This window comes from Tyto alba, unplaced genomic scaffold, assembly GCF_018691265.1.
Source record: "Tyto alba isolate M040663 unplaced genomic scaffold, T.alba_DEE_v4.0 Super-Scaffold_20000042, whole genome shotgun sequence".
NCBI lineage: Eukaryota > Metazoa > Chordata > Aves > Strigiformes > Tytonidae > Tyto > Tyto alba.
Genome location: NW_024881293.1, coordinates 13,249,552 through 13,277,402, shown reverse-complemented (window position 1 = coordinate 13,277,402; position 27,851 = coordinate 13,249,552). Strand labels below are relative to the sequence as shown.

General features: G+C 40.6%; 1 protein-coding gene across 7 annotated transcripts; it reads right to left on the bottom strand.

The window, feature by feature from the left end:
- Positions 1 to 854: 854 nt before the first annotated feature.
- HNRNPM (heterogeneous nuclear ribonucleoprotein M) lies at positions 855 to 27,404 on the bottom strand. 7 transcript variants are annotated; one of them, XM_042794254.1, is made up of 17 exons: positions 27,208 to 27,404; positions 22,663 to 22,832; positions 15,932 to 15,984; positions 15,077 to 15,084; positions 14,874 to 14,991; positions 12,178 to 12,375; positions 11,635 to 11,788; positions 10,498 to 10,547; positions 10,154 to 10,214; positions 8,062 to 8,163; positions 7,428 to 7,472; positions 6,950 to 7,024; positions 6,375 to 6,473; positions 3,570 to 3,623; positions 2,842 to 2,924; positions 2,496 to 2,547; positions 855 to 1,612 (listed from the first exon to the last, which is right to left on the bottom strand). In XM_042794254.1, the coding sequence occupies exons 1-17, from the start codon at positions 27,345 to 27,347 to the stop codon at positions 1,449 to 1,451; spliced, it is 1,626 nt and encodes a 541-aa protein (XP_042650188.1). In that variant the 5' UTR covers positions 27,348 to 27,404; the 3' UTR covers positions 855 to 1,448. The 7 variants fall into 7 exon arrangements, with proteins under 7 accessions (XP_042650188.1, XP_042650183.1, XP_042650184.1 ...); XM_042794249.1 differs by having other exon boundaries at positions 2,842 to 3,623; positions 27,208 to 27,401; XM_042794250.1 differs by having other exon boundaries at positions 2,842 to 3,623; positions 14,898 to 14,991; positions 27,208 to 27,400.
- Positions 27,405 to 27,851: the final 447 nt, after the last annotated feature.

Below are 27,851 nucleotides of genomic sequence, written 5' to 3'. Positions count from 1 at the left end.
AGTGGTTTGAAGCATGCAGAATGCACTCTTGAGAGCATGTTACCCTAATGCTCAGGGGGAGAAAGGGTTAAGAGGCCAAGATCAAGCTGTGACATTTTTTTTTTTTCCCCCTACAGAGTAGCTCCAAAACTGATTAGAACAGCTCATTGAAGCTGCTTTTCCACATTTCAGATCTCTGACACCCCTCTGGGATCTTGCAGCACAACTCGGTAGTGTCACAAAGCAGAGTACAGACCTCTCACCAGAACACAAGGCGGGTAAGCTGAAGCCTAATAATTACAATTGATGACACTTGAAACAGCTTTGATGGGAGAGCCTTCAGATGACAGCTTTGTGCAACAAAGCCTCCTGGTGAATTCTGAGAGCAGTGGTCCTCTCTCTTCACTTGCTCAGGATCATCAAGATGATATTGATAGATCTTCATGGGAGAGATCAGCAGGAGGCCAGCGGTACCACTGCCTCATGCCAGCAAAGTCCTGCTGACACGATCAAGCCCACAATGAGGACGTCTCTTCATTTCCCGTCACTGTAAGAATAATTTAATTTTGGAGGCCATGCAGCTCTCTGAGCTAAGAGCAAGAAATCCTGTCTTTGGCATAAAGCGCTGGATCTCCTGCCACAAGAACTCCCACTCCGAAATAGTAATTTCCAGTTGGTGTTATTAAAACTATATTTGTTGCAGGAAGGTGAAATATTCAACCTTCTGCCTTTCACCTGCAGGAGCTGTTTCCTGACTGGAACCGACACCCCACTGAAATGTTCCACATTAGGGGAAAAAAAAAAAAAAAAAAAAAAGAAAAATAGGTTTTTAAATCCATTTTCAGTTCAGGCCTTCAGAATGGCACTGACACAACTGAAGGTAGAGGATATTTTATTTATTTTTTAAATCAGCATTGCCACCGGAGAAAAGTTAAGCTACCAGCCTTTTGCTAAAAGTGGTCACCAATTAGGTCTGAATACAGGAAAGGGAAGTCCCCTGCACCCCAAAGACATTCAAACACTAATGCGAATGCACAAATGCATCATTTTAAAGACTGATTCATACTGTCATAAACTGACAACCAAGAGGAACATTCTTGCTTGACACTTGACAAGAGAATACAAATTCTAGTTTACTGAGCTCAGTTTACAGATATTTTTGCAAGCATAGGATGTGCTGCCAGGAACGGATGCTGTGACTGAAATCTTTAACTTGCATTTATTATCAAAGTCATACTGTTTACATCTGTAATGTCAACAAGATGCCACAACTACAAAAAAAGATTGTGCACATTGCAGTTTCAATGCAAAAAACAGTAAAATGGAAATCCATTTGTTAAAAAAGTAATTAAAATTACTCCAGAAGCAACTGAATTGTTTTAACACCTTTACATCCAGTCAAATTAAAATGGTTAACAAGAAAAAATACAAATTCAAAAATCTGGTATCAGTGTTAAAAAGGCAACTACTTAAGCATTTCTATCAATTCGCACATCAATCTCCCTCCCACGAAGCTGTATCCCATTCATCATACGGCAGGCCCGCTCAGCTACTTCTGGGGACTCAAATCTAACCACACCACATCCTTTAGACTTCCCATTCTCCATCTTGATATCAGCATACAGCACATGACCTTAAAAAGAAAAGAAAGGGTCTTGTTTAACCCAGCAGGTACCACGTAACTATCAAATCAGTTCTCTGCCTTAAGCCACAGAAAGTACACCTCCAGAAGCTACTATGACTTTGAAACTTGAAGCTGCGGGACAGCCTTACCAAGTCATTGTTTCAAAGAAGTGTTCTCATCTTAAGAGATTCATTAATTCAAACTGGTTCTCTCAATTCCCACTCAAGAAGCAGCATCAGTAGATGAACGGAGCAAAGCACACGCTAACAAGCCCTGTCCAACTTGTCATCACCCACTTCACATCTAACTGATGAGGCTGGAACTTGGTTTTGCCATCAGACAAGCAGCACAAGATCCTGGGGAGCAAGGTCTGGGCACAGCAGCCGCTGCCATGAAAAAAACTCCTCGTAGCTGAAGAGCACACCTCAACGGTCAGTGGCTGAATTCAGAATTTTTTTCAATTACTTTTTTTTAAGGACAGTTTTCCCAGACAACTACGTTCATTTAGACAAAGAATGTGTGCAGGTGCTTTTCAGCAACTCTCAGGACTTCCAGATCTCTACTCCTATCTCTTTCTGCAACTACAAAGAGGGTATCCACGTGATAAACCCAGCCCCTGAGAGGGACAGGGGAACAAATGCTTAGAAAAAGCACGTGTTAACTAGACTATCAACTGGCCAGGCATTAATTTCTTTTCAACACTGCAGAACTCTTGCTGGTATAGCAGGGATAGTAAACATCCTCACAACGCTCGTCAACGTTAAGATCTAGTATTTCAGTAAGTCCGAGTGAAATTTTAGTTATAATACTAGTGTCAAGGACATAGAGCCAGGAGTTACTGTTTATTTCATATTCAATTCTCAGAATAATGACCAGTGATAAAGTAACTTACCACATTCATTAAATTTATCTTTCAGCATTTTCCATGTAAAATCAAAAGGCAGCTGTGAAAAAGAGAAGAGCAGACCATTACTGAGGGGATCTGTTGAACAACTTGCAAGCACTGCCAACACATTTCCATCCTGGGACAGCCATTGTTCAGCATCTTCATTTACAGATACAGAGAGCTCTTCTCCTGTTAAGGAAATGGCTTCAACTCACAAAAGCCTACCTAACTCCCCCTTTGGCACCATCCAATATTGGATGTTCTGACCGAAGTCAACCGATCACAGATGTAAGCAATGTATCAGTACCAATTAATTTCAGGAGGAAGGAGCGGTAGGAAGAAGGCTACTCACATTTCTCACAAATATCTGACAGGCTTTTCTGGTCACCCCAGCTGCAGGTCCTCCAGTTCCTCCAAGGGAGCCTGCAAAATTGCCTGCAAAGTTTCCACGTTCCATGTCCATTGTTCTTTCAAAATTGCTTCCCATTGCAAGTCCCATTCGATCTATGCCTGCTCCCATGCCCTGTCCCATAGCAGGACCCATTCTTTCCATATTAGTGGCTCCAATGCGCTCCAAGCCCATTCTCTCCATGCTAGCAGCACCCATACGATCTATTCCTATTCTTTCCATAGGAGTGGCACCTATGCGATCCAAACCAGCTGGCATTCTCTCAATCACCTGACCCATTCCAGTTCCCATTCCAGCAGGGACCATGCGCTCCATACCTATACCCATTCTATCCATGCCAGAACCCATACGTTCTACGCCTGATCCCATTCTGTCCATAGTGGTGCCAACACGGTCAATGGCAGCACCCATTCTCTCGATGCCAAAGCCTATTCCAGAGCCCATTCTTTCTATGCCAGAACCCATCCTCTCAATAGCTGGGCCCATCCTCTCAATGTTAGGAGCGATGTGATCTATGCCCAGAGGGGCCATTCGGTCAATGCCTGAACCCATTCGCTCCACGTTGGAGCTCATGCGATCCAAAACAAGACCCATCCTGTCTATTTCTGACCCTACTCTCTCCATCCCATGCCCCATCCCAGAAGGTATTCTTTCTATTCCCGAGCCCATACGATCAATGCCAGGTGCCATCCTCTCAATCCCAGGAATGCTGGCATTTCCACCACCTGGAATACAACACACAGATTATCAGTAATCATACAGGGACAAAAAAAACCCTAATGCATGCTTACACTACTGAAATGCGTTAAGCTCTATCATTACTCAGAAAAGTTACTGCAAGCTGTGTGCTCTGCTGCTGCAGAATATGAAGCAAAAGTTTTATTTCAGATGGTAAGAAGAGTGCTGATGCAGACCATCATGACTACAACACATGATTTAGGGGAACAGTCATCTCAGACCACATACTATAGCTGGGATGGAGAAAAGTTTATCCCTTCGCTAAAGATCTTAACTTCTATATGCACAAAGAAAACCTTCCAAAAAAACAAAGGAGAAAATTTGGAAGACATATGCAAACCTAGAAGATCTGGTGGCAAAATTAGTATTTTAAATATAATCCTAGCTGCTAGCTGTCCTGTGCAGTACACTGGGCATTACACAGCAAGAAAAGTAATTTAGTAATTGAAATTACAGTTCAAATACAGATTGCTTGGAAAAGGAATGAAACCACATCATCCTTGCCACACAATTTAAAGATTGCTTCTGCCAAGTCAGGGAGAGACTTTGATGAGAAAAGCTTACCCAAACTTAAGAGCCTTCTTATCACCAGAATTCCCAAGAAAAAGAAAGCAAATTCCACTCAAGAACCACAGCAGAATGACCATTATAAAGTCACAAAACATGCTTGGCCTTTTAATATGTAAATATTAAAAGGTTGCTTGTGCCATAAAACACAAGCAGGAATAGGGTTTCTGTATCTATGCGAAACCCCTCGACTGAGTGTCCTGACTCTTCTACAGTCTTCGAGTTCCTGCAGTAAAAGGATCACTCCCTTATAGTTTACGCCATTTTGCTTTTGTACAAAGGTTCTTAGTTTATTTATGAAATCAAGTTTAGCACTGCAGCACTGTAAGAAAAAATCATGCTGAGTTTGATTCCTATTTGAGGAGAAAAAGCCTTGAAGAAGGGGCGTACTTAAATTATCCACCTATGTTTAACAAAGAGAAACAAGATACATGACCCTAAAATGAGCCTACGCTCAAGAAAACTGAAGCAACCACATTTACAAACAGCACTCATCCTGCTTCACTATTTTGAGCTTCAGTAGTACCTTAAATAACACAGTATGGTTTTGGGTTACAGGACATCTGTACTTGTGCAAGCAAGTTTGTTGATGGTTTGTTTGTTTCCTTTTTAATGAAGAAACAGCAATAAACAATTAGTATTTCTTCAGCTGAAAGCCAGCAGCATTGTGCACTTGTCTTTAGTCTCTCCTAGAAAAGGGCTAATCCTGTGCACACAGGCAGGCAGCGGCTATTAAATGTTGTGCTTCAGTCAATAAGCAAACAAAAGTAATTCTTTAAATTGGGAAGAGGGAGCTCTGCCTACTTTGAGATATTAGGGTTCAGCTTTGTTTCAAAAACTCTGCAGTTTTGGGTATTTCATTATTGAAATAGTCCAGTATTTCCAGAGAGTCACTAGGTAACTTGCTAGGAAGCTAAATGTTATAGAGGCAATGGGAAAGAGCAGGACTTTGTTTTCACTGAAAAAAAAATTTAGTATCTTACCAACAGTATTTAAAAAATGGACAACAGCCAGCAAAACTGACAGCCTAAAAATACTTTTTTTCCTATAGTAATCTTTTTTCAGAAGTGTTTTAATATTTAACTAGAGAAGCAATATTATGCATTATCTCCCTCAAAACTATTTTTATTGCATTATGCTATATATGTAAAAATAAAAATTAAACAAACAAAAACACAAACAGTGAGTTACCATAACTGAATTGTTGCTTTAAGTGCTCTGAGTTTTTTGAAGGCTGCATTTGCTTTGCAACCTCAAGACAAGGATATTTTTGTCTTTTAACAACTTATAAAAAAAAAGATCACCTTTCCTTGCATACAAGATCAAATCTTATAGTCACCTGAGTCGTACCAGCAACAGTGTACTGCATTTCACTTTCTTTAAAAATTAATTTAAATTACATCAAATTAACAGAGCATAGCAATAACAGAGCAATCTCAAAAAGGGGCTGAATCACGCTGTACTTACACAGAACAGATGCTCACAGCAGACATTAAAAATGTTTAAGTTCTGAATCTTTCCATAAAGCATGATTAATATCTTTTACCATCTCAAAGCTGCTACAGACAGAACAGCCCTGCACTATCCTTGCTCAATTCAAGTAATATTTTACATCAAGTTATCTGCCATATTGATAATCTTCCTTTTCTCACTGGGGTTCAAAAGGAAAGACCAGGAGAACAACACTAATTTTAGTGGACGAGTTGCACAGTAAGGCATTCTCATCAGTCATCTGATGTGTGAGTCTATACCAGATTCCTAAAATGTCTGGAGGGAAGGAAATTAAGATTTCACCATATTTTTCTTCCTCACTGTCAAGGCTGCAGACTATGTTTTAGTGACAGGATTGGGTCATGTGCATCATTCAAATAACTTTCTCTTTGTCACACATATATAGGAGTTTAGCATGAAGTTCCAAGACACAAACCAGCATATTAAAACTGTCAGAAAGTTTCCTGTCACATCTGAAATTCCACTGCACAGTCCCACAGATCACTACTACTGTATCCATCTGTTTACTGTACAGCTCTTAGGAGTTTGATCAAAACCAAACTATTACAGCAAATATATGTAAAATACAGTCTGTTTTGTTGTAAGAAGACACCCAAGATTTTTAGGTACAGTTCAGGACTGCAAAGGGTAGTAAAACTACTGCAGCTTAGTGTACTTACCTATTCCTCTCTCCAAGGTCTCCCCAAAACTACGAGACATTCCCATTTCATTTCTTCCAAATTCTCTTTCAAATCCTCCACCCATGGCACGATCCATCTCTGAAAAGATTAAGTCAGATATTTTGTTCTTGGTGTCTAAATGACTCACAAGAGAATATTTTAAATACAGGCATAATTTTTGAAGATTAACAACGAGGCAAGTTTTTCATTAAGTTGTCCTCATCATTTGATCATGTCTTCTTGAAACCAAAAATGCAATAAAAGCAGGATTCATCTCAATAAGGACAAATGCATCTGAGGCAGCCACTTTGCTCTGGAGAAGTCTTTCTGGTGAATAAAGGCAGAGCACAGTTTATCCCTTTCTAAACCAGTCCTTCAAGACAACCTCAACGCATCACTTGTTTTCTGCAGCTCAGAGGCCACGCGTGACTTGGGGACACCATGTCAGCTGTAAGCTTTAAGTTTTTCTGATAAAAGCTGCGAAGAGAAAAACAACCAGTCTAGAGAGTCTCTCCAGTGTTACACTTTCAGAGAACACAAGTCAGAAGTTGGATATACAAAAAACTAATGCTTACCACTCATTCTGCCCATGTTCATTCCAGCTGGGAAGCGACCAATGTTTTCCATGCCACCAAAAGGACCTTCCATTCCTAAAAGACAGTATTTTTCAGGTATTATTTAGCAATGCATTTCAACTTAACAGTACATTTTACTCATACAAGCTGCTTTCACAGAACATTTCCACAGGCACCAAGACAACTCCTTATCACAGATGCACAAAACAAACTTTGGTCAGAATTTGGTCACACTGTATCTGCTAAACCATGGGCAGTTTTAACAAGTCACATGACAAAGACATTGGTCCTGTTTTACCTGAGGTATTAACCCTCCCCCAAACACCTACACTAGTTTTATTAATACTCAAAAAGGAACAAGTTATTACTATGTTGGTGACAATTTCAAAGAACACAAATACCTGCTAGATGCATATAACTACGTTTACATGACTTTCAGAAAGACCAAGCTATATACATGTCAAAAAACACAGCTTACCTCCCATCTTATTCATTCCAAAGCCCATGCCTTCCATTCCCATTCCTCAAAATAAAAGAGAAAGCTTTATATAGCAGACGTAAATTCTACAAAAGTTCAGCCATTAGACTGGCTGTAGAAATAGAGACCATACAACATGTCCACAGTTTGGACTGAAGAGCTTACATGTGATAACTCCGAGTAGATTGCAACATTCCTTCTCAGAAAATAAAGCAGCAAAGGGGAAAAACCCATAGGCATTTATAAATTGAAAGCTGAATGTGTGCTACTTTTTAGGTGGCTCTTTAAAACTTGTGCTGTTTAAACATACCCTAAACAAAGATTTGCAAGCCCACTAATAAGTGTTAAAAGTGACAGATGGTTTTAAAAGTTTAATGTATATTTGCAGTGTCTGCTGCTCATGCTCAAGAGTCAGAAAATGAGAGCTGTGCCTTGACCACAGTGGAAAAAAAAATGGAGCAGTTGGTTAAATTCAAGTTTTCATTATCAAGCTCATTACTTAGCTCAACAAAAACTCATTTGGCTTTAACACTCCTAATACACTTCAACTTTTTGTGTAGGCAAAACAAAGCTATCTACCTTCTACATAGCTTAAAGCTCTCATGAAACAAAAGCATAGGAGTAATCTTCTTACCTCCAGGTCCCATGTTGCCCATTCCCATGCCTTTGTTTAAATGATTTGCATCAATAGGTTGACCTCCAGGTCCTAATCCCATGCCAATACCACCAAGACCATCTGAAGAAAATATTCAGATATCAAAAAAGCCTTCTTTCCATAGTTTGACAAAACAGCAAGTTTTATTCTTAAGTAATTGACTTCCATTCTCCAAAAAGCTTGCTGTGTTCCCACTTCGGGGTGTGTAATTAAAGCATGAAAGTGTATAGTAAATCTAGGAGTAGATGTGTCTTGAAATATACTAAAAACTATCTCATATTTTTTTCTCATAATTCATTTTCCATTTTACTACTGAGAAAACTTGCTTGGTTGGTTGGTTTTAAGCTGACTCCTGAAAAATAACTGGCTAGAACACTGCTTATTTTGTGCAACTCCTCAATCTAAGGAGAATAGAGTGGGCAATTTAGTATAAAGATCTTCTAACCTTTGCACAATATTACCCTTGATTGACAAATGGCTTATTTCCACCTTTGCCAAGGTTCTTCCCTTGCAGGTAAGAATTTAACCACAAAGTTCAACCTATCATTATGATAGCCACCTATAGAATTCAGAGCACACAGCCAGCCTCTTCTCTGAGCAAACAAAGTATATCATTCCCAGGCATAATTTTGAAACTTCCTGTACCCAAATGAATTAAGGATTCCCCAGTCCAAAGAAAGAAGAAAGCACCCTCATATTTTCCTCATAATTAATCAGAAAGAAAGCATTCTCTGCTTGCACTTGCATTAAACAGCTTAATGGCATTCTTTGCCTATGAGAAGAGGACTTCCTCATTTACAGCTCAGCATAATAAACACAGGAAGTGTTGAATCTTGTTTTAAAACAACACAATATACCCCTTCCCCGCCCCAATAAAGGCTAAGAAACAGGCTTCCACTGGTATTTGTTGAATTTTATACAAAGATAATTACATTGGGACCCAATGACTTTCTCTTGAAAGCAAGGTATACCATTATAGAAAGTCAAGGCAGCAATAAAAAACATGAATGATACTGCTGCTGAGTAAGGCTTTGACAGCTACAAAGGAAACTAAACTAAGGGATGGATTGATTGATGATCACTAAAACTGTGCAAGTCAGCAGCGCACAGCAGGTTTGGTTCCCATGTCTAATAAAACAGCAACTGGCTGAATTAACAGAATTACGTTACAGCCACACTTTACATTTTTGCTGTATTTAAACAAATTAAGCCTGTGTTCTCCCACCTCCAACTCCTCCCTTCCAACCCAGACTTTTCCTGTTCAATACTTTTAGTATCTTATCACAGCCAGGTTGAGGTTGGAAGGGACCTCTGGAGACCATCTGCTCCAACGCTGCTGGCTTAAGCAGGACCATCCACTGCTGGTTACCCGGGACCATGTCCACACAGCTTTTGAGTATCTCCAGGGATGGAGACTCCACAGGCTCTTCAGGCAACCTGTTGTTCCAATACTCAGGCACCCTCATAGCAATGTTTCTTTATATTCACATGGAGTCTCTTGTGTTTCAGTTTATGTTTACTGCCTCCTGCCCTATCACCAGGCACCACTGAAAAGAGCCTGGCTCCCTCTTCTTTATACCCTCCTTTCAGGTATTTACATTAATTGGTAAGATCCCCTTTGGAAACCTGAAAACCTGGAAGATTCTCAGGTCCACAATTTAGTCCCTTCAATTGAAGGAAATACATTATATATCCAGAATACCATCACGTAAAAGGAGGCACACTTTTCCCTATTGACTGATTAATTACATTTCCACTAAATCCCACTATTAACAGTAGTTTTACAAGGCATCGGGGCCTTTGAATTGCAATTGAGAGATCTGGAAGCCTTGAGAACGTGAATGGGATACTGTTTTAAGACAAGCTTCTAGCTATGAGCTGAAACAAGTATCCAAAGAGACAAGACTGAGCAGCTCTTCTTTACTATTTCCCTCTTTGATATTATTCAGACCTTTTGGATCCCAGCTTTCCAAAGCCTGAACCAGAGTCTTACTGGGGCTGGGATTGGGCCGCAGCTGGTGAACAGCAAAATAAAAAACATAACATGTTCAATCATGCAGGAGAGACTTACGAGGAAGTTGTTGGGGTCGCTCTGGAGGAAAGAAGTCTCCTTTGGGAAAGGCTCGTTCATCCTAAACACAATTCAATATATTAAAGTTTGCCAAAGTAAGAATTTTTTTTTTTTTTTTTAATTAAAACACAGACTTAAAGCTAAAGAAATCTTCACTGTATTTATGACAGTCTTTTAGCAAAATAACCAGAATTAACCTTCTCCAATGACATGAGTTGACCACTAGGATTAGCCAAATCGCGTATTTCCCCCTCTCCATATTACAGCCCAACCTTGAAACCACACATCATCCAAAATCAAGAGCACAATTATCAGTTCAAAAAGCAGTAAGAATCTGAACTTACCATTTTTACGTGCATTGGTCTGTCAAACAGCAGCTGCCCATTAAACATCGCTATTGTTTCATTAAGGATCATTGTTCAAGCACTAGAACCACACAGTGCCTTAAAACTTTAAGCACTATCTGATGTGGAATATAAAAACCCTGTATAAAAACCACACCTCTCCAGGCCGCTTCTTAAACTATCATTCACAGATTATCAAAAATCCTTCTGCCTTCTCCAAAACTAAAAAGCTTTGAAATCCAAATAACTGAATATTCAAAGAATGGCTTTTAAAAATTAAAGTGAGAGTTTAAAATACTCTTCTGGTTAAGTTCATTAAAAGATCACTCAAAATGGGACTCCAAACCAGCCTAGGTGTTTAAATGTTTCATCAGTAACTTCAGCCACTTAAAACAGGAGAAAACATGCAAAATTCTCAACATTTTTAAAGCAACAAATAGCCAAATTTTGATGTATGCCATGATAGTGAATCATATGAAATTTGTATAAATCCTGCTCCCCCAAGGCTTAACTTTAGGTGCACATGAAAAATGGAATTAACATTCAAATAGAAAGAGAAACTTTGGGAGGGGGAAGAGGCAAATATTGTCCTCCTTTCCGTACCACTGCCACAAGTTGAAAGATCACACACACAGTAGTAGCTGTACTTTGCTGTTGTTTGGTTTGGGCTTTGTGGGTTGCTATGTCGCAAACCACTGCTTGCATGGTGTAAGGATATTGAGAACAGAGGAACACGCTAGGTCAAGCCATCTTACATTGCAAATGGATTTGCTGCATTCCTCCTTTATCTCCGTTACAGGGATTTAAGACAAATCTTTTCTCAGAAATTGCATTTTAATACTAGCTACAACCGAGAAACAGAAATTTACTCTTTGGGCTAGAAACACATATATCCACATGGGAAAGAAAATCCACCTTGTTAATGATTCTGAGCAAAGAGCAACAATTCCAACAATTCTTTTGAGATGGGCTTTTCTTTTTTCCCCGTTTTCCTTACATTTTTCCATCCACTGCAATGGCTTGACTTTCTGTGACGTGGCAATATCCTCACTTGTAATACTACAATTTATATTTTCATCTTGCTTTGCTTACTAAGTTATTTGCCTACTATCTACCATCATTATTCTTCAAGGATACATATAGCCTGAACAGCCTCTATAGCTTGCTCAAAAGTGACAGTGCCGATCCCACGACTTTTGCCGTCTTTATCTTCCAGTATGTCTGCCCGAACCACAACGCCAGCCATGCTGAATACTTCTTTCAGCTTCTTCCAACCAACCTTGTAATCCAGCTGGAAGACAAATGATATTGGAAGCATGAGAAAGACTTCCACCAAAAAACAGCTTTAATGTTCCTATGCTTTGTTTCCCAGTATGAGCAATCTTAAGAAACAGAGTCTTCACAGAGATAGGATTCAATTTAAATAGCATAAAGAATGCTACAGAGCTTAATGCAACATTCTTGGCTTTGTTCAAAAATATAAACTAACAGATACCATAACGTATAGGATACATCTTAGTTTATATCTTCACTAGCATAGAGAATCAGTAAGACTAGCCAGAGAAAGTTACTACTAGTTTTACTGGAACAGGGCTGGAAGTCTAAGGCTTCTCTTCTAATTCATCACATTTCACTCAGTTAAGACCCAGATATTCTGCTCACAGAGTACACAGTGCTTACATTTGCAACAAAGACAGTGCTTCCCAGTCTCCCTGCTTGTAGGGCATGAATGATCTCGTTGGGTATGTTGGGATTGTTGAGTATACTGGGTGGGATATTGATCATGCCAGGGCCGCCTGGGCCTGGACCAATACCCATTCCGCCAGCTGCTGCCATGACCTTCTGCATTGCTCTCCTGGCATGCTCACCGTCAGGATCCTGCAAAAACAGAAACAGCAGACTCGTTCCCTTTGTACTCCACGAAATGCACAGGGATTTAGTGGCATGACTAAAACAGTCAAAAGAAGGGGTTTCCCTTTATGCAGGGCTATCTGCTCCCTATAGCTCTCCAAACAACTACTTCACATATTGCCATCCACTAATTTATTTTTTTTTAACCAATATGCCAGCACCCTTCAAGTTAACAAGTTATTCCTACTCATGCATTTCCCCTGATTCTGAAAGTGGTTATCTATTATTCAATACTAACAATAAACCTCAGAGTTACATCTTTTCCAAAGACTGATAAACCCAGAATGGCATTGGAGAGGTTTTGTAAGACAAATGCCAACTCCTGGCATCTTCAAAATAATGCAACAAATCGTTTACCTTGCACTCAAACTTCTTTACAAGACGAGATACAGTTTGTAAAATCTCAAGAAGATTGGTTTGGGCAACTTTTCCCCCCCACCCACATACACTGGCTTTCTAAGCCCAGGGGAAAAAAAAACAAAACACCTTCTAATGTATCCCCCTATCACTACATAATCTCATGACTTTAGGACATGCTAGAGAACATGAAGCATAGGATGAAGAATTCAAGGAAGGAATTGGAATAATTATTGTCACTTCACTTTATACTGAAAGTGAAGGTAAGTACCTTCACAATACAAGGTAAAAGTTATGTTACTTAGGTTGCAAATGTCACACTGTATTCAGTGAGCAAAATGCACCAGCACTGCAAAACTGCTGAAGAAAGTGAAATGTCAAATATAATTAATTAGCCAGAAATACAGATGCTTTAAAAGTAAAAGCTCTTTAAGTTAATTTTAATCTTGATCCGAATTTTAAGACTAAGCAATAGCTCATTTTGAAAACAGGAGAAAGGATAGCTTTCGCATTATTATTTCAGCTACAGAAAATCATAGTAGTCTGAGGTGGAGAGCACATTAAAGTGAATACAAGTCACTTCTCAATTTAAATTTCCTATTTCACTGTTAAAATAGGGTATTGCTTAAAACCAGATTAGCTCCAATAGAAAGCCAGGAGTGGTTGTCATACAAATAAAAGCCTTCTGATCAGGCAAAGAGCTTTATCTATTCTGCCGCATAATAATTTTTATTATGCCACTTGAAGGCCTTCATGCTCCTCAGCAGTGAGACAGCCAACACAGTGAGGTACCAGACAGTTGACAAAACTGATGCTAATGGTCATCCACAATAACTTAATTCATTCCAGACAGTCAGACTGAGGCACTCTGCCTGGGGTAAGTGTTGCTAAAGTTCCTAACACTCATAAAATGCTTCTTCCCTGATTTCAAGTATCATTTCTGTTTTGTCTGTCTAATACAGGCAGAAACTTTCAAGTATGACAGCAGTTTTATAAAGAGTTGGCCAATTTACAACCACCTCTTCTCAAGGACTCAAAGGGCAACCTGACTTCCAGTACTAATGGTATATCATTAACAGGAAAATTGACCCAGACATGGCCCACTCTCGATAGCTTTTTCTTCCATGGGCCCCTTAAAAAATTCAGTGCCTGACTACTTCCAGGTACAGCTACGTTTTTCCAACCTTCTATTTCACCTCTTCTTTCCTTTAAAGGTACTGAGAAGTCAGTGCCAGAAGACAGCTTGCACCCAGAAGCAGGCTGCTGCCCCCAGAATTCATTACTCTACTTACAAAATCTGCCAGATCTGAGAAGTGCTGCCATTTGCTGTCCTCATCCTTCTTCCCAAGCGTTCCTCAGACTACAGCAAGAAGCAGGTTGCCAAGGGCAGACCTTCTGCACACATCCTCTACCTTATACTCATGCAGACATCTTCCACCCTCCACCATTACGTGGGCAGGGCACAATAGAACACGAAGCTTGCTTAGCCAAGAACATGGCTCACATACCCTAAGGCCAAGGTCAATGCTAACACTGAAGTGAGTCCCTTTTAATTTTTGTTCAACTGAACTTCAATGCAGCTACAGGTTCCAAACTATTAGAATAAAACTTTAAACTTGTCAGTGGTTAAGAATTAACTTATGGTACAGTTAAGCATGTCATACTGGTTGACAACAGGAAAGCCATTAAAATGGAAATAGATCTTTGAAGTATTTCAGAAAACAGCTTTTTCTACAGAATTGTTTGTAGAATACATTCATTACAATGCAGAGTTAAAAGGGAAGGCAGTCAAAAACAAGCAATACTTATGCAGGTTTCTTCTTCAAATCACTAAATAAGAAAGTATACCTGCAGTTAAAGCCAAACTCTTGCTTTGTCAGAGTTCTGCATTGCTACCATCAGCACCTATTCTTTGCATCAAGTTTAGTCTTGATAATCATGTTCAAACTCAAGTTCAGCAGTACATGCTGATGGTAAAAAAAAAGGTTGACTGTCTTTTTTTAATCCTATTTGATGATTCCTGCCTTTTGTCAATTATTCTTATCTACAAATGAGTCAGCCATAAATGTTGACTAAGAACTACCCCTTCACCTTCAAATTCAACATACTGAAAGAACAGATGCACGTCTTACTTCTTTCACTTTCAATGGTCTTCCACCAAGACTATGCTTGTTCAAAACCTCTGCAGCCTTTTTCATGCTTTCTTCCATCTTGAATTCAACAACACTGTGGGGATACAAGACATCTAAGAACATTGCTTATTTTTTAAGAGTTTCCTCATTTCTTGCTATAAATTCATAAGTGAACTTACGCGCATCCCTGATGAGATGATTTCACAGGCGAATACACAGGAAGGAGAGAAGGGAAGAAAAGAGAAATAAAGTAAGTAAAAGCACAACGCACAAAAAAACTTTTTTTTTTTAAAGTCAAATCACATTAGTTAGCCCTAATAGTGAAAATAAACGTAATCTTACCCAATAAAGCCTTCAATACTTGAATTCCATAAGATATAATTTCTTATGCGTTAAACAGGATTAAACTGTAGTTTCTGAAGTTGTAACAAACAGAACTAAGTCCCGACTCTCCAAGAAAAATACCACACGCTTCATGTGACCTGTTCTTCCCTGTCATACAGCAAAACCCTTGCCATATTCTCTCACCCTAAATCCATATCCTTCAGTACAGTTAAGTGTGCTCCTACTATTTTTCTCCCTGTAAAATACTGTCACTGGACTAAAGGACTTAAGTACCTATGAAGGCAATATACATTTACATTTAGGAATTGACTTCTGTTTACTGGCACAGGAAGTGTAGTTTACAGAACCTGCTTTTGCACGCTGGCCTTACAAATTCAGCAAACCACTACAGTGACGTTTTCCAAAACACAAGTATTACTTTAATATTCCGTACCACTATACATACTGCTAGGGTCCATGGGTCATTCAAACAGCCAACACCAACTGAACACAGTGGAAGACCACCCTAACACTGTTTACAAGGCCCCATCCCACCTCCTCCCCACCCCAAAAGAAGCTCTAAGCAATCCTGTGTTATAGCCACTAAACATACACACTCTCTACCTTCCTGACTTCGTTTCGTTCCACGCCACCATACAGTTACATTTGTCATGTAGAAAATCCACAGAAGAAATCTCTCAAACACTTACCCTTGACTTTCCTTCAGCGTCCATTAAGAGCTCCACGTATGTTACCTCACCAACTACAAATCAGATTCCAGACGACACATATACCAAGGGAGAAAAGCCAAGAAAACAATGGGAATTTAGAACAATCAACAACCGTGTATGGAGCCTCTGCCTTATAAGAAAGCCCAGAAACACTCCATGTTCTCTAGACCACAAAACTAGCCAATTACAGGTATGCAGTAAAGTCTTAAAACAGTTAAACATGTTCTTGATTTTCCTCCACTTCAAAAGCCAGCTATTTCCACAATATCAGTTTCCTTGATCTTTAGTACCCACTCATTACTTGAGGCAATCCAAATCCATGGGAAAGTGTGCAAGGACAAGTTTCCTTCACTTTACATAGTATGCAATCTTGTCTCCATAGACCAGAACTTGAACAGTTATTTGCTTTTCTCTGGGTTTTTAAACAAACTTCCAAAAAGGGAGTCAGACTGTACCAAGAAATCACTGACTGCCTACTATTTTTTTCAGCAGGTTTTTAGCCTTTTAAGCCACAATAAAGTCAATTTTCTAGCTTCAATAAGTAGCATTAAACAGTCTGTCATATTTGCTCTCAAGACAAAACCGTCTACAGCAAAGAGAAAAATACACTCGAAAACTACATCTGCACCTTTCCTCACAAGATTAGGATTGCCTTTTTATGACCACATAACCATGTCGTGTACCTCCAGAATACAACTACCGAAATGGCTGCTGCCTTTGAAGTGACTGGCATACAGAAGAATCATCGAAGAAAACATTTTTGACTTTTTTTTCCGGTTTTAGAAGTCCTGGTTTTTAAGTTTAAAACAGAAGGACTCCAAGTTGCAATATCTGAAAGGCAGAAAGCAGTCTCTGTGGGAAACCACGACCCAGTCTGAATATTGATAGCATACTTTGAGCAAGGAACTGGAGTCTCACACTCAAGCAAGAGACAGATATGGAGTTCAGCCTGACCTCCCACAGGACCAGTCAGTTACAGGACACTTGGTGTCATTATACAAAACAAACATCCTGAAAAGTCTCTTTCAAGCTGAAAGAAAAGGAATGCTTAATGAAATCACTACATTTTGAATCTCCATTTCTTATTTAAACAAATAATTTAGCCATATCAGCATTCCAGACAAAGAACAGTTAGCTAGACAGAATAAGCAAACTCTGATCCATTTGTGTTTTTATGAGGATAGTGTTTGAGACTGGTAGAGGGTAACAAGCAAGTCCCTTTGAAAGGGACAGTACAGATCAGAGCGTTCAATCACTATCCATAGCTTCACTATCCAAACAATACTTCTTGAAATACAGCCTAACAAAATTAATTCCATCCTACAATCTGAACAGTATGAGATCACACAGCATATGTGGAATTGTTTCCAGAGCCTGTGTAGCGAAAGGGACTGCACTGTAAACAGTCCTCGTGGACTAGTCCTTGGTGGTACATGGCAGCTGTGCACCGAGTCCAAATATTCAGCGTTACCAAGACATTCTGAAGCCATCCATCTCAACAGCAGCAGCCAGAGTCCAACCAAACTTTAATCAAGAGTGCAAATGTGATTCAGCAATTTATGTAGGAAGACAACAAATTCCCAGATTACCTACAATACAAAACCATTTCACAGAGGCCAGAAGTCAGTCACAGGTTCAAAGTCTGTGACTTTGCTCCCAATAACACTATTGAGCCCCTGGACTGGGGGCTCTCCTCTCCCAACCACTCACCGAATTCAGCTACAATTCTTACTTCAGATCCACACAAACACTTCCAAAGTAGTTTGCCAAGCTTGAACATAACATAACGACTTAACATTTACTCTTTTAACAAACCTGAGCCCTGAACCACAGATTTCCAGGAGTCCATCACAGCAGCAATTGTTTGTCACTTGGAAAAATCTAGTATGTGCCAATTTTGCTCAGTGCTTCACATTCAAGACTTACAGACACCTATATTAGAAACTAAATATACACCTTGAAGTAGCTGTTTTCCTTCAAAGGTCATCTGAACTTCCTGAATAGCCAAATTATTAAAAAAAAAAAAAAAAAAAGGCAGGGGGAGGGGAACGCCACAAATAGTGTAACAGCTCAGTATCCAAGACACCAAATCCAGAGTACAGAACAACTGCAATAAAAATGCATTTTTTTTCACCTGAAAAACATGTAAAACGATTCAACATGACACTTCTTTCATAAGACTTATGTGAGGCTGGCAAAGGAAACTTTTTTTTAAGAATATATGCTGGGTCACATTTCTTTTGGTGTTTTTCTAGATCACAAACCACAGCACATCAGGGATAAAGCAGCAATAGCAGACAAGGGTAGCCTACGATAGCCCATAGGCAATTAAGCCATGGAAAAGTACCAACAGTAGATATCCATGTACTAAGCCTGCTTCAGAGGGCAAAAGAAATGCACGGTGATCCAGGCAGATTTTCTTTCTGCTAGAGAACAGTTGGCTTATATCAGGAAACATATCCTATATCCACAAGTGAAGAAATTTAACTCAAGCATGAGGGACTGTTAAAGAACTCAAGTTTATTACCGGATCAGCCTCCAAAGGGAGATAAAACTTGCAGAAAATACTAGCTCTAAGTCCATGCAAGTATAATTAAGGAACGAGATCCCCATGGTGTCTTTAAGACTTATCTTGAAACAGATGGATTTATTTATTTTTTAAGCCTCACACTCGAGAAAGTTCAGAAACTTGCCATTTTCTATAACAAGACATTGAAGCAGAAATCATTGCAATAACTAGAAATACAAACCAACGGAGTCTCCAGTATTACTTATCATTACAGTCATATTTCCCCCGCACCTTAAACTTTATATCCTCTTCCCAAAGTTTATCTGCACAGAAAATTAAAGTGTTCAAGCCAGGTTGGTCTGTCATAATTCAGATATTCTCCAATGACTGTTCAGGAAGCTCAGATAAGTATGTCCCTATGGTGACTTGAGGCATGGCTCAGCTAGATTCACCTAGCCTTAAGGACATATCTGAGAATTAACTAGGATAACAAGCTCAGACCTAGATGTCAACTTTGAAGATTCTAAAGTTGGGCAGTATGATTTTAACAATTAATGACAAACCAAGAAGCTCTGAAAGACAGGAAAGGTGCAGAGAGTAAGTCTCAGCAAGATGAGAAGCAAAGAAACTGAAAAAGGGGTAAATGCTTTGTATCATGGTATTTTCTTTGGCCTAAAGGGTCAAAGGTAAGTAGTAAATAGAGAAGGAAGACTCCCAAGACATTACCAAAACTGGATGTCCCATCATCTTCTGAAGTAAAGATCTACAAGCAATGTGACTGATTCAAGAAGACCCTGACATCAAAAGCCTCATACTTTCAATGTAAGGCAATTCAGAACTGGTCACAGATCCTCCTTCATTTAGAGTGTTTAAAACTCATGACAGGCAACCTCTAAGAAGTTACATGAGGGGCTTGAGAGAGAGAAGAGAAACACACTTCATACATGTACAAAGCTCTAGTTAAGAGAAAAAAGGAAAAACATTCTTCCCAAAGTAAAGACAGAGGAGAGTTTGCAAACTATTCTTTTACAGTAGGGGAAGGGAAATGTCACTTTCACATGAGAGAACCCAGAAAAACACATGGGTAATTTTGGCTCTTAAGAGCCCACGCAGGAAAGAGGGAGTGAAAAAGCTCATTGCAGCCACCGATGAAGGACAACCATCTTTTCAAGGAGGTGCTAAGGCCAGTGAAAACAGAGCAACTCATTAGCGCATCTACTGAAAGTAAAGGAGAACAAGTCAGATGTGGAACAGCACTTCCACATTTCTTATTCATCCTTTTCTCTTTGACAACCTAAAACTTCAGTCTGCAAGCACACTGACAGAATCTTGGGCACCAAAACCCAGGGGACTCTCCAGTAACAGCTGTCTTCAGGTACTGGAGTAGCAGCTGTTAGTATCAAATTAACAGAAGTGCTCACCAGTACTACCCTCTGGGATTGAGTACAATAGTAAGAGGGCATGAGCTACACCTTCAGGAGGCCACAAAGGTTCCAAAAATTTCTGGAGATGAAGGAAGAAACATGGCAGCACATGAAGTTTAGCAAGCTGCTCTTCTTCACAAAAAGTTTAAGCTGGGAAAGTTTTGTTGCTGCTTTTCCTCACATCTGTTCACACATCCAAGTTTTGATACGAAGAGGTAAGCATGACTGCTCCATGGGTACAACCATGCTAACACAAGCAGTCTCCAGAGTGTCCTGGAATCTTTGAATATGACATGAGTGTGGCCTTGACTGCAACTGCTCCCAGCTTTGCAGCAGAGCGGAACATAATTATTGCCTCATTTTACAGCTAGTCTTTCTCCTTGTATTGTATGCCATCTTGCTACTCTGGTCAGGAAAAAGATTTAAAATACAAAAGCCTGTATTTCCCAAAAGAATCAATAAATACCTCAAAATCAAATACACGTTCTTTTTTATCACATGGTACCACCTCACTTATGCCAGCTGCCACAAAGCATTACCATTTTTCTCCCTAAGATAGAGCCATTTGTTGGGGGACAGATGAAGACAGCTATTTAGTATTCAATCGTGTTTACATTTAGACTCCACTTACATGCTGCAGAACTGCTGCCTCATTCTTCTCCTGAAGCCATTCACCAATTGCCAGTTATCAATGCTGATTACGTCAGTTTAATAGAACCTTGTGTTTGTCAGCCAATACAAGGGAGTTACAAACAAGAACATTTTTTAATTTCATTAGTAAGTATGTCATACTGCATACCTGTAATTGAGTTTCACCAACAAATACACTGAAATGACTGAACCAAGGCATTACACTCTTGAGAGAGATGTCACCTTTAGAAGACTGTACGCATCTGAAAAAGCCAGGTTGCAGAAATATGAGCAGACCTCAAAGCTCATGTCTCCTAAACCATACTTACTGACGCACAACAGCCGATTGAGGTGAACTCCTCCTACGTTCAGCAACCTGCTATGCCATTGATGCTAACAGCTTAAGTCTTCACGACTGCCAAGCGATCGAGCAGTCATGAAACACCTATGTTCACCCTTTGTGTACAGATCTGTTTCACATGCCCCCAAAACCTTGAACATTTGGCCTGTAATTCTTACACTTACAAACCAAGAATTCTAACGTTTAGATTTTTCCACGGTCACATTCCTGGTTCTTGGAACTACTATGCCTTGTATCGAGAAGAACCGATTGAGCAAGTTCAAGCACAGCACAAGAGCACCAATTTGGTAGAAGTCAGTGACTAATTAGAGCGAATCGCAACTACGCAGCAAATCTAGACTGTTGTATTTTAACAAGCAGTCCCAAAAACCAAGAACAATGCTTCTCAATGTTTAGCATAACAAGCCCTGCAGACAGAATGGAGAGGTCTCAATGTTCCCCTAGGAGTATCTGCTGGAATGAGTAGCTGAACAGCAAGGCAGGAAACAATCTCACACCGGACTTTTCCATCCACGTGAACTGGAGAGAAACCACAAGACACTTGGAACGGAATTCAACATAGTACTTAAAATTAGACATCTACACATACAGATACTCCTATTAACCAATGTATCTTGTGTAGCAAAGTGAAAGCATAGTTTAAGGCAAGGGACCGTTCATAATTAGGGCCTGTTAAAGCAGTCTCAGACTGTAATTCCTCATATTACGGAAAACCATTGCCGAATCCCAAGCATCAACATTTCACAGCCTCTAATTATGGAAGTTTCCCAGGGCTTATAGTCCTGAAGTTCGTTACGCAGACTCAGTTCCATTTTGCCTCCAAAGACAAACATTTTAAAACCTTTTGGAAATCTGTTCTCCCATTCATTAGGCCACACCTTGTGAACACGTTAACTATCATTCCTCACCTAGTTCAAACACAAGTGAACACTGATCACTATTTTGCCAGACATTTATGACTGATGCTATGTATTTTAGAAGTGACCCACAAGAAGAATGCTTGTATTACCTACTTAGCTTGTTTTCAGACATTTTAATGATGGAGAAGCCAAGTATTTTCTTGCCACTCCGCTACATTTCCAAGGTGACTTGAAAACTAGTAAGTTGGGCATCAGCTTCAAGAAATAACACTACATTTAGACTTGTCACCACCTGAGAGTAGTCAGCTCAATTTCTTCATCTTCAAGAGATGTTAGGTCAACAAACTAAGGCGGCTCCCATTCACAGTTAAATAGAAGTGGGGAAGGGGGAAAACACCATGAACATGATTTCCAAAACCCTAACTGTGTTGCAGCACATGACAATGCACAAACCTGATTTTTCTTTTTTGCAGGTCACCCTTAAATACATTTCACTGCTATCAAATGGCAGTATGGATCTTTACCTAAGCACAAATCACTACAAAGTTTGGGGACACAGCTATATATACACACACCAGATCAGCAGTAACTACCTTTATTACCCAAAAGACATTAAAATGCTTCAGAAAGTTTTGTTGCGTGTCAAGGCTAAAATCTGACAAAAGCCTCATTTTCCCCGCCTCGGAGAAATACTCTTTTAAATCTCCAATGAAGCACTATAAGCTACATGCCAACATGCCTATAAAGGAACTATCCATCTGGAAGGCTGCCAGGGAGCAGATGTTGTGCAACACCCAAAAAGGCTTCAAGAAGGCGTTTACAAAACTCATGTCACTAAGTCCACCCAGAACTTCAACTCTTAAGTTTACAAAGTCAGCCACAAGTAAGATGACAGACATCACTTGGCCACCTGAGTAGTACATTACCTTTCTCTTTGACCAGGTCTTTCAGAGACTGCCACTTCACATCAAATGGAATATTTGTAATAAAAGCTCGGTATCTCTTAGCAGGATTAGCATATGGCTCAAAGCGATTTCCTCCTCTTTTGACACTTTTCTCTTTTCTTTTTTCATTTTGGCTTGGTCGTTCACCTTCACTGCAAGCAAAGAAAGATAATCACATACATTAACTACTCTGGCATTGGATCAATATCATACCACCTCCTGGAACATAACTTGTTACATTCTTAAAACTAAATCAGAACTTGCAAAGTTTCATCCATTCACATTGTTTGCAAAACTGTACACCTTTCAACCAAAGCTGGTACTGGCGGTACCAGTGCTAGATAGTGTATTGTAACAAAGATTTCCTAATAGCAGACAACTTATGTCAGGAAGACCCACTACTTTCTCCCACATTTATCCAATGTAACCAAAGTTTTCCATTCCATAAACTGAATCTCTTTAAAGCCGACCAAGCCTCATTCCATCTCCTCGTAATGCTCCAGACCAGATGTCGACCCTATTTATTTACTCCTCAGCACACTACACTACTTAAACACCTTTAAGTCAAATAATACATTGACCTACCATATTTGTAGCCTTACACTAGAAGAATTTTAACAAAATAATCACCTGTAACTAAACACTGAGGTAAATGACTCTTACCTAACACCATCTTTATTCTCCTCCAATTAATACAGTTTTTGGACAACACAAGTTCAAAGCCTCTGTGAATTCTGACAAATATATCGAATAGTTCTTTTAACTATTTCAGAATATCATCTCTAACAGGTCAAAAATTTTAGAAATTAGAAATGAAGACTATTTCTCAGCCAATCTAGATGACCATCAAGTCTTAATAGGACACAAATGCCACTGAATAACGGTATTTAAAAAAAAAAAAACAGGAGAATGAAATAATCAGCCTCAGCCTGACATGATTTCCTTAAACAATCCAATTAATCTCCTTGTTCACTTTGTGCTGGTTGAGAAGATGCAGAAATACATGTTTAGAAATAATTCAGGAAAACACATTAGTCAAAAAAGCTGGTAAAGTTTCTAAAACTTATCTGTACATAAGTTGAACAAAAGCTCAGTGTAAGACCTATCTAGCTAGCCCTGCAAAGTCCAAGCCATGCCAGAAATTCTGGCTCTGATGTGAACACAGTTCTGCACCAGTACTGCCTGTTGCTTTAGGACCATTTCAATCACTGAACAGATAAAACAGCCTGCAGGAAGAAGAAGGGGGGGAAAAAGAAAAAAAAAAAACACCACAATTTCATACAAACTTTCATACAAAAGCATGCAGATGTCTAAGAAGTTTTATATTTTGGTGAATTCTCTAATTTTATTACATAGCAGCCTCAGCCTACACTTTTTGAGCCACAAGGATATGTTACAAGCAAACACACAAAAATATTGTACTTTACTGTTTGAGGTTATGGCTGTATCCGTATTTGGCTTTAAGTATGGCCATCATCTACCACAACATGTCAAGAGGCATAGGTGCTGCATGTAAGTAATATCCTGGAAAAGAAGTCTATTAAAAAAGTATTCTTTAGTTATGTACAACATTTATTTCACAAAAAAGTGAAAATTAGATTTTTCCTCACTGAACTTTTTTATTGATTAATGAAGTAATTAAAAATCCAAAAATAGATTCAAAATAGGACAATCCTTCTAACACCTTAACTTCTGTTTGAAGAAATAACAGAAAATTTAGTGCTTGTCTTAAAAGCTACACCCAGTTTTTTATGGCTACTCCTCAAACTGGAACTATTTACATTCCCCCTGGGTTGAACTGCTGTATAACACGCTTCGAAGTAATGCGGTATGATGCAGACATTTTTTGCAATCCTGCGTTTAAGGCTCCCAAATCAGCTTAAAAACACCTCAAGCTTTGATATACCTGTAAAGTATTCAGACAAGCCACAGTACCTGCCATTAAAGACAAGCATTAGACTAGAACATATTATTCATATTCAGTGTAACAAAATCCAGCCAGGTCAAAAGAAATGTCAAGGAAACTACTTCAGCTGCAAAGGTTTTTTTTCTTATGCAGGATTTCAGATACCACCTCCACAGGTTTCACATGCAAAAAAGACAAGAATGGGCAGGCACAGGTCCACAGAGATTGCTTAAAAGATGTGGTTACCAATTACGAAAACAACTGAGTGTTTAGGGCTTCTTCTAAGGGAGTTCTAGACAGCAGGAAGGAGTGAGCCCCACATCACCTCCAGAACACACCATGCCTGTGAGCATCCCTAAGTGAAGCATGTGAGAGGAAATTCCCACAGCAGCTTTGCCCACTGAATAATGAACTACTCCAAGTAATTGTAATCCATTTACACCAAGACTAACACAAGATCTACAGAAAATAATGCATTTAAGTAGTTATTTTCGGAAGATATTTTATCTACTTTGATTTTTCCCTTGGGTTACAGAACTGAAATGCTTCATCAAGACTAAATAAAAATTCTCCCATTTGTGATGTGTGTAGAAGGAGGAACGGAAAGGGAAGCTCTTACTTCCATCAGAGAAACAGACCATTATGCACATTCCTCTGCAAGATTTCTTAAACATGCCACCTAGACCCAGTAAGTGTACCAGAAATCACTAAATACAGCAAGAACCAAAATCCAATATAGGCAGATCCCCCTTTTCCCTCCAAGGACATAAAAAATACACCCACATGAATGTTGGCATTATCACTGTAGATGTGTTAGCTTTGCTACACAGAACTTGATACTGCACCTCGATAAAAAGATAAGGTGTCTGGAGAAACTCCAACTATAAAGGGGGCCAGAGGGAAAAAAAAATAAAATCAGAACAAAGTAGACCTATTTACACATACAGGAATAAATCATCTTCTCATATAAAACAAATTACCAATTACATATTACCTAGAGCTGCCGGCTCTGCTAGTCACCAAGAGCAAGCTTTGAGGTGTAACAGAATCCAAGACATGAATGTCCTCCAAGTACCAGTCACCCAACAAGAGGAGGGGAGAAGATGATGGGAAGATCCTTCCCTAGCCCAGACTAACATATTACATGTCACCGCATCATGTGGATGGTGACACTGAGATCCCCACCCTGCGGGCTCAGGACTGCATCCACTCCTGAACAGGCATGCCTGTTTCAGCCTGGCAGGAAGGAGGAGTTGTGTATGTGAGTGTTTTTTTTTAGTTGCCATAAGCACAGTTTAACAATTTTCTGCTGGAAAAGAATACATACAGATTTTTCCCAGAAAGTGACACTTGGAAAGTCAACTACCTTCCTGGTCATGTGAAACACAATCCACAAGCCCAGGCAGCAGAGGCAGATGAGAGCGGTTTTTCAAATTGAGACACACCGCCACCTCCTCTCCATACTCATGTCATCTCCAATTAACTACAGACCATCAAGCTGGCCTGTCACGCAGATCTGTCAGCTCTCGGTCAGACTACAGATATGTAACATGCCTGAGCACAACAGCCTGCAGCAACCAGCAGCCTGACTGACACACAGCTATGCAACACACCTCGGGATCAGCAGATAAAAGAAATCTGACCTCAAGTCTGAATCATTACTCACAGAACCATCAGGTTCAAAATGCAGATTCTTATCTCTGCAGCATGTAAGGCCTGGGGCCAAAAATTACCTGAAAAAAACGTGCTCTTTATTCTGCAGATTTAGCATTAAAAAAAAAAAAAAGGCTTTGATAACTATGAAGTTTTCCAAAATGAGGTTAGCATTAACATACAGAACTGACAAGCAGGGTTCAAGCTTTTTCTGTTCATCATTCCCACATTTAGAGATCTAGAATTGTAACCCCTGCAGATGGGATTTTTTTTTTTAATATTTCTGTAACATTCTGTTGACATCAGACACACAGCCCTTACTTAAGACCAGGCATCACCTCCAAGCTCTCGCTCTCGAGCCATTTGTCTCTCATGTTCCTAACCCACTCTACAGGTAAATTATCGGCCACAAAACAGAGCACGCTTTGCTCCAAATGTTGCAGCAGTATGACAGATGACTGCCAGAGAAGAGCTTAGCTATTACAACCTGCCATTGCCAGAACAAAAAGTAATTAACTTAAAACATCAAAACCCACCTCGCTGGAACAGCCTGTGCCTCATGGAGAGGCTTTAAATTGCCTAAGGCCCAAATGAGACACCTCCTAAACGGGATAAGTAATGATCTCCAGGGTCTCCCCGGCTGCCGTACACCGGGACTTGCGCAGTGCACGAAGCGTCAGAGCGAGGGACCGGCTCCTTCCCCGCTCCCTCAGGCGGCGGGAGCTCCCGGTCGCGCCATCCCAGGGCGGATCTGCGCCCGCCAAGCTCGGCGCCGCAACGGGTAGGCCCCGCCCGGCTTCCCGGGCAATACCCGGAGGCGAACAACAGCCTTAGCTCCGGCGGCAGCCCCCCGGCCCGGCCCCGGCCCCCCCTCCCCGGCCCAGCTCAGACCAGGCCCGCGGCGCGGGGAGGCCGCATGCGGCGCGGCAGGCCCGGGAGGTAGCGCGGCCCCACAGCAGCCACCTTACCTCTTGGGGGGCGCATCCCCCGCGCTGCTTGCCCCGTTAGGTGGTGGCGGAGCCGCCGCCGTCGCCGCGGTCGCTGCCGGTTCCTCCATTTTACCGCCGCCGCTTTCCGCGGCCGCCGCTACCGTCGCCGTCGCCGCCATTTTCCCAGCGCTGCGCCTTTGTGTGAGGAGAGCCCGCCCCGCTGGCTGCGCGCGGGGCACGCCGGGGCGGGGGGAGGGGGGGGGGGGGGGGGGGGGGGGGAAATGGCAACGACGCCGCGCATGCGCACTGCGGCGCCGCGCTTCCCGCGCAGGGCGGGCGGCGCTCGAGATCTGCGGCCGCGGCCGGAGCCTGAGGGGACAGCGGGGACGGGTCGGGAGCGGGCAGCGCTCCTCAGCGCCGGTCAGCACGGATTGCGGGCGGGCCCAGCGAGGGGGGGGGTTTAAAGCGTAGGGTGATGCCTAGGCGTAAGGTTTAAGGTAATGCCTAAAATGCAAGGTTTAAGGTGATCTCTAAAATACAAGGTTTAAGGTGACACTTAGACGTAAGGTTTAAGGCGACGCCTAAATGCAAGGTTTAAGGCGACGCTTAGGTGTAAGGTTTAAGGCGATGCCTAAAATGCAAGGTTTAAAGTGATGCCTAGGTGTAAGGTTTAAGGTGATGCT